This window comes from Pelodiscus sinensis, chromosome 6 (genome assembly GCF_052426305.1).
Source record: "Pelodiscus sinensis isolate ZL-2025 chromosome 6, ASM5242630v1, whole genome shotgun sequence".
Classification (NCBI taxonomy): domain Eukaryota; kingdom Metazoa; phylum Chordata; order Testudines; family Trionychidae; genus Pelodiscus; species Pelodiscus sinensis.
The window spans coordinates 82,886,237-82,892,092 of NC_143057.1; the positions used below are offsets into that span (position 1 = coordinate 82,886,237).

A 5,856-nucleotide genomic window follows, 5' to 3' on the forward strand; every position below is an offset into this window, starting at 1 on the left:
CAAGCCACTCAGGACAGGCTTGTGGCTTGCCCCTGAGCTCCCTACCCGGCTGGAGGCTGAGGTCATTGCCTGCAGCCAGGAGCGTTCTCCAGCAGGGCTCGCTGCCAGCGCCGGAGCCCGGGAGGGGGCCATTGACGTAGCGCGGTGCAAGGGCTCTGGTAACAGGTGACCTCCCCCCCGCCCCGCGCGCTCTATAAAGGGGCCTGGCGGCTCCACTGCGCTTCAGCACCATGGAGAGCGCCCGGCTTCTCGCTCTCCTGGGCGCCAGCCTCCTGCTGCTGCTCGGGGCCCGCGGCCAGGAGGAGCCGGAGCTGCAGCCTCGCGCCCTGGACCTCTACTCCACCATGGAGGACACGTCCCACGAGAAAGAGCTGGTAGGTGCCCGCGCCCGGGGGAGCGCAGCCGAGCCGAGTGCCCAACTACTGGGGAGGCAGGGCTAGGTCCTTCCGGGAGCTCCGTGGCTCGGTCCCCAGGGGCAGCAGGCAGCCCCCGGCGCTCTCACCCTTTGTGTGTCCGCAGATCGAGGCGCTGCAGGAGGTGTTGGAGAAGCTGAAGAGCAAGCGGATCCCCATTTACGAGAAGAAGTTCGGCCAAGTCCCCATGGTGAGTGAGTGCGGATCCGAGCCACGCCTCGGGCGCCAGAACATGTTTCCGGGACCCAGCATGGGCCCACCCCGCTACAGCGACTGGGACAGCAGCATAAGCTCGCTGGCGCTTTTGTCTGAAACCCCGGGCTCCCGTTAGAGACCGGATTGGGCCAGGACACTGCTATAGATACTTGACGATAAGAGTGGGGGAGACGCGGATCTCAAATACACTGGCGAAGGGTGTAAATCTGGAGTAAGTCCAGTCCCTTCCATGGAGTCACTCCGGCTTTACACCCGTATTCCGGAGATCAGAATCCGGGCTCGCTTCTCAAGCTGTGCTTCTCTGCGGGGGGGAGGGGGAAGATACACCCCTTTGTGGTGGGTTGAGCTGTCGGCTTTTGGTAACTCTTCTATTTCCGCTCTGCAGTTTCTTGCTTTGGCTCCCACTGCCAATTCGGTCTGTCACATTCTGGCTGTGTAAATGTCACCCCACCCTCTCCCATCTCAGAACAGCTGAGACGGGAACTGAAGCAAATTCTAAGCCAACGTGGCCAGAAGAGGGGACCTGGAGAGAAATGTGCTAGTAGCTAAAAGTAACTAACGTATGTAGCGCCTCCGGCGCTCCGGGTGCTGTGCAGATAGCCAGGAATTGAGCCTTTTCCATGTCGGATGCTTTGCTCTGCCCTGTGCCTGAGAGTGTGTTGCTCTTCACAGTGCGATGCTGGCGAGCAGTGTGCAGTGAGGAAAGGAGCTCGAATCGGGAAACTCTGCGACTGTCCCAGAGGCACTTCTTGTAACTCTTTTCTTTTGAAGTGCTTGTAAAGTACCCCCGCCCTCCCACCTACACCTCGGGGGAACAAACGGACCCAGTGACCTTGCCGGAAAGTCCTACTTGTGCTCACCCGAAGACAGCGAGCAAAACGTCTTGTGGTTTGATATTCAGAGAAAGGCAGTTAGAAATTCTAACGTTCAGCATTTGTACTCTCTTCCTCTGTTTAATTGTGTCGGTCAAAACCTGCGTCTCGCTGTGTAAAGGGGTTGATCTTATATTTGGAAATTGTATTTTTGTATGTGGAATGTCCTCATGAAAACCAGAGCTAGCCAGAGCTTGTACCTGACAGGCCTTTCCAGAAATGAACTGAGGGGGGAACTAAGACAAAATAATATAGCATGTACAAATTATACATAGTGATGTTTTTAGTCTGTTGTCTTTTTGCATTACAACCTATTACATCTGCTTCATGTTAGGGAAATTGTATGGCTACATCACCATTATACCCTAGCAGAACAGTATTGAGACACCTTTCTGTTGAGCAGCCCATTTGGCTGCTATTGCTATCACTGGGAGCCATCGGAGCCCAGGTCTGGGGGGGGGGGGGGTCTCAGTTGAAAGACTGGAAGTTCTTTGGATGGAGCATGCTCATTGCTAGGGAGTGGGAAGTGCCTCCTTGCTAAATAGCAGCTCACCTGGAGCAATAAGCAGTACATTCCAGAGGGTTCTCCAGTCCTGCTTGGAGACTGGGAACTAGGAACACAAAGGTGTATATGACTGTGAGGGACAAAACCTGAGTAGTCATTAGCAATGCAGAGGAACTTCTAGGTGAAAAGCACTCTGGCCCCATATATTCATTCAGTTAACTTAAGTACACACTACACTTTAAGCACCAGCATGGCCAGAGAGTGGTCATGACTCTCAGGATAGAAGTTAACCTACCCTGAAAATGTAAGGATGATAAACTTACAGTATAATCAAACACTTCAGAAAGTATTGCATGAAATAGATGGGACTCACTGATCTAGTAACATCTTCCTATCTGAGTAATCAATTGCTTTCCCAGGGCTATTGCAGAGAGAAACTGTCTAGTGTCATTACCAAATGACACTTGTTTTAATTATTGAAGGGAACAAAACAAATTACTCACGTATTTCTGTAACAAACTATTGTAAAGCTTCTATTATATGGTTCATGGGTGTCCAATATGTTTCAAAAAGTCATAATGTGTTTTCAACCTTTATTTAGTCTCTGTTAATAAAATAATTGTGACAAGGACAGTGTTTGGAAAAAGCTTTAATTTGTGTTAACAAGCACTGCAAGGGATTTCTTTTGTAAACTGTAAAATATTTTAGCTGTGTTTTGGTAATAGCTACATTATTAATACATTTTGGACCACATTGCGAGAGCTCCTAATTGCAAAAATGCTGGTTAATTACCATGATTGTGCACACAAATGGCATAGAGTTCTTCTACCTCAATATGCAACATAATACTTATTCACACTGGCCCTTGACACTATAGAATCAGCAAGTTCCAGAGGCTGGCATACACTCATATATTTATACCAGCTCCTCAGAAAGACTTTACAGACTTTTACCCTTGAACTGGTTGAGTAATGGTATCTTTTAAAAAGTGGAAGTCAAATCCTAGTGAGGAAAATAGAAAGGACCATAAACTTTGTCCAATTAAGTGTAGAAATTATAACAAGAAAAGCCAAAAAGGAGTTTGAAGAGCAGCTAGCCAAAAACTCAAAAAATATAGTAAAATGTTTTTTAAGTACATCAGAAGCAGGAAGCCTGTTAAACAACCAGTGGGGCCCGTGGATGATCATAATGCTAAAGGAGCACTCAAAGATGAAAAAGTCATAGAGGAGAAGCTAAATGAATTCTTTGCTTCATTCTTCACAGCTGAGCATACTGGGGAGATTCCCAAACCTGAGCCCTTCTTTTTAGGTGACAAATCTGAGGAATTGTCCCAGATTGAGGTGTCATCAGAGGCGCTTCTGGAACAAATTGATAAACTTAACAGTAACAAGTCACTGGGACCAGATGGCATTCACTCAAGAGTTCTGAAAGAACTCAAATGAGATATTGCAGAACTATTAACTGTGGTTTGTAACCTATCCTTTAAATTGGCTTCCATACCTAATGACTGGAAAATACCTAATGTGATGCCAATATTTAAAAAGGGCTCTAGAGGTGATCCTGGAAATTACACACAGGTAAGTTTAACGTCAGTACCGGGCAAATTAGTTGAAACTAAAGTAAAGAATAAAATTGTCAGACACATGGATGCAAATAATTTGTTGGGAGAAAGTCAACGTGGTTTCTGTAAAGGGAAATCATGCCTTACTAATCTGCTCGAGTTCTTTGAGGGGGTCAGCAAAAATGTGGACAAGGGGGATCCACTGGATATAGTATATCTAGATTTCCAGAAAGCCTTTGACAAGGTTCCTCACCAAAAGTTCTTAAGTAAAGCGAGTTCTCATGGGATAAGAGAGAAGGTCCTTTCGTGGATTGATAACTGGTTAAAAGACAGGAAACAAAGGGTAGGAATAAATGGTAAGTTTTCCGAGTGGAAAGAGGTAACTAGTGAGGTCCCCCATGGGTCTGTCCTGGGACCCATCCTATTCAACTTTATTTATAAGTGATCTAGAGAAAGGGGAAACTGTGAGACAGAAAAATTTGCAGACGATACGAAACTTCTTAAGACAGTTAATACCAAAGCAGACTGTGAAGAGCTTCAAAAAGATCTCACCAAACTAAGTGATTGGGCAACAAAATGGCAAATGCAATTTAACGTTGATAAATGTAAAGTAATGCACATTGGAAAAAATAATCCCAACTATATATACAATCGCTTCAGAGGATAACTGAGTTATTCTGTACAGGATAAACTTAAAAAACAACAAAAGGTCTGGTAGCACTTTATAGACTAGCAAAACATGTAGATGGTATCATGAGAGGTACAACTCTGGTCATCTGAAAAAGTGGGCTGTGCCCACGATAGCTCATGATACCATCTACATGTTTTGTTAGTCTATAAAGTGCTACCAGACCTTTTGTTGTTTTTTAAGTTTATATATACAATATGATGGGGACTAATTTGGCTACAAGTACTCAAGAGAGAGATCTTGGAGTCATTGTGGATAGTTCTTTGAAAACATCCAATCAGTGTGCAGCTGAGTTCAAAAAAGCAAATAGAATGTTAGGAGTCATTAAAAAGGGGATAGAGAATAATACAGAAAATATCTTATTGCCTCTATATAAAACCATGGTACGCCCACATCTTGAATACTGCGTACAGATGTGGTCACCTCATCTCAAAAAAGATATATTGGCATTGTAAAAGGTTCAGAAAAGGGCAACAAAAATGATTAGGGGTTTGGAAGGGTCCCATATGAAGAGAAATTAAAAAAACTTGGACTTTTCAGCTTAGAAAAGAGGAGACCTAGGGTATGGCTAGACTGCAGGGGTTTTTCAGGTTACCTCCGGTATCCCATAATACCTTTGCCGCATCCAGGGAATGCATTTGCTCTTCCACTTTTTTTTCTGGAAGAGCAAATGTGCTCTTTTGGAAGCCCATGTATTCCTTGTTCTGTGAGGAAGAAGGGGGCTTTCGAAAGAGGGTTTTTTCCCAACATTTGGCTCAGTCTAGCTGGGCCAAATGTTGGAAAAGCCTCTTCCAAAAAGTATTGAAAAAAACTATGCAAAATGTCAAGTATCAGAGGGGTAGCCGTGTTAGTCTGAATCTGCAAAAGCGACGAGGAGTCCTGTGGCACCTTATAGACTAACTGAAGTGTAGGAGCATAAGCTTTCGTGGGCAAAGACCCACTTCGTCAAATGCAGCATAAGCTTTCGTGGGCAAAGACCCACTTCGTCAGATGCAATAGCAATAGCATCTGACGAAGTGGGTCTTTGCCCACGAAAGCTTATGCTCCTACACTTCAGTTAGTCTATAAGGTGCCACAGGACTCCTCGTCGCTTATGCAAAATGTGTAGCTTTTTCAGACAAATGGTATGATAGAGGTCTATAAAATCATGACTGGTATGGAAAAAGTGAATAAGGAAAAGTTATTTACCTATTCCCACAATAAAAGAATTAGGGGTCGCCAAATGAAATTAATAGGCAGCAGGTTTAAAACAAACAAAAGTAAGTTTTTCTTCACTCAGCGCACAGTCAACCTGTGGAACTCCTTGCCAGAGGATGCGGTGAAGGCTAGAATTTTAACAGGGTTAAAAAAAAGAGATAGATAGATTCATGGAAGTTAGGTCCATCAATGGCTATTAGCCAAGATGGGTAGGAATGGTGTCCCTAGCCTCTGTTTCTCTGGAGGTGGGTGACGGGAGGGATCACGTGAGAATTACCTGTTGTGATCCCTCCCTCTGGGGCATCTGGTATTGGCCACTGTTGGCAGACAGGATACTGGGTTAGATGGTCTGACCCAGTGTGGCCATTTTTGTTTTCTTATGTATGAGTCATATTGGAGCATTG

The 5,856-nt window shown here is 45.1% G+C and overlaps 1 protein-coding gene across 1 annotated transcript; it reads left to right on the plus strand.

Annotated features, from left to right (window-relative positions):
- On the plus strand, positions 1–2,631 carry CARTPT (CART prepropeptide). Its single transcript, XM_075932241.2, has 3 exons — positions 1–374; positions 520–603; positions 1,302–2,631. The coding sequence occupies exons 1-3, from the start codon at positions 231–233 to the stop codon at positions 1,407–1,409; spliced, it is 336 nt and encodes a 111-aa protein (XP_075788356.1). The 5' UTR covers positions 1–230; the 3' UTR covers positions 1,410–2,631.
- The last annotated feature ends 3,225 nt before the right edge of the window (positions 2,632–5,856 follow it).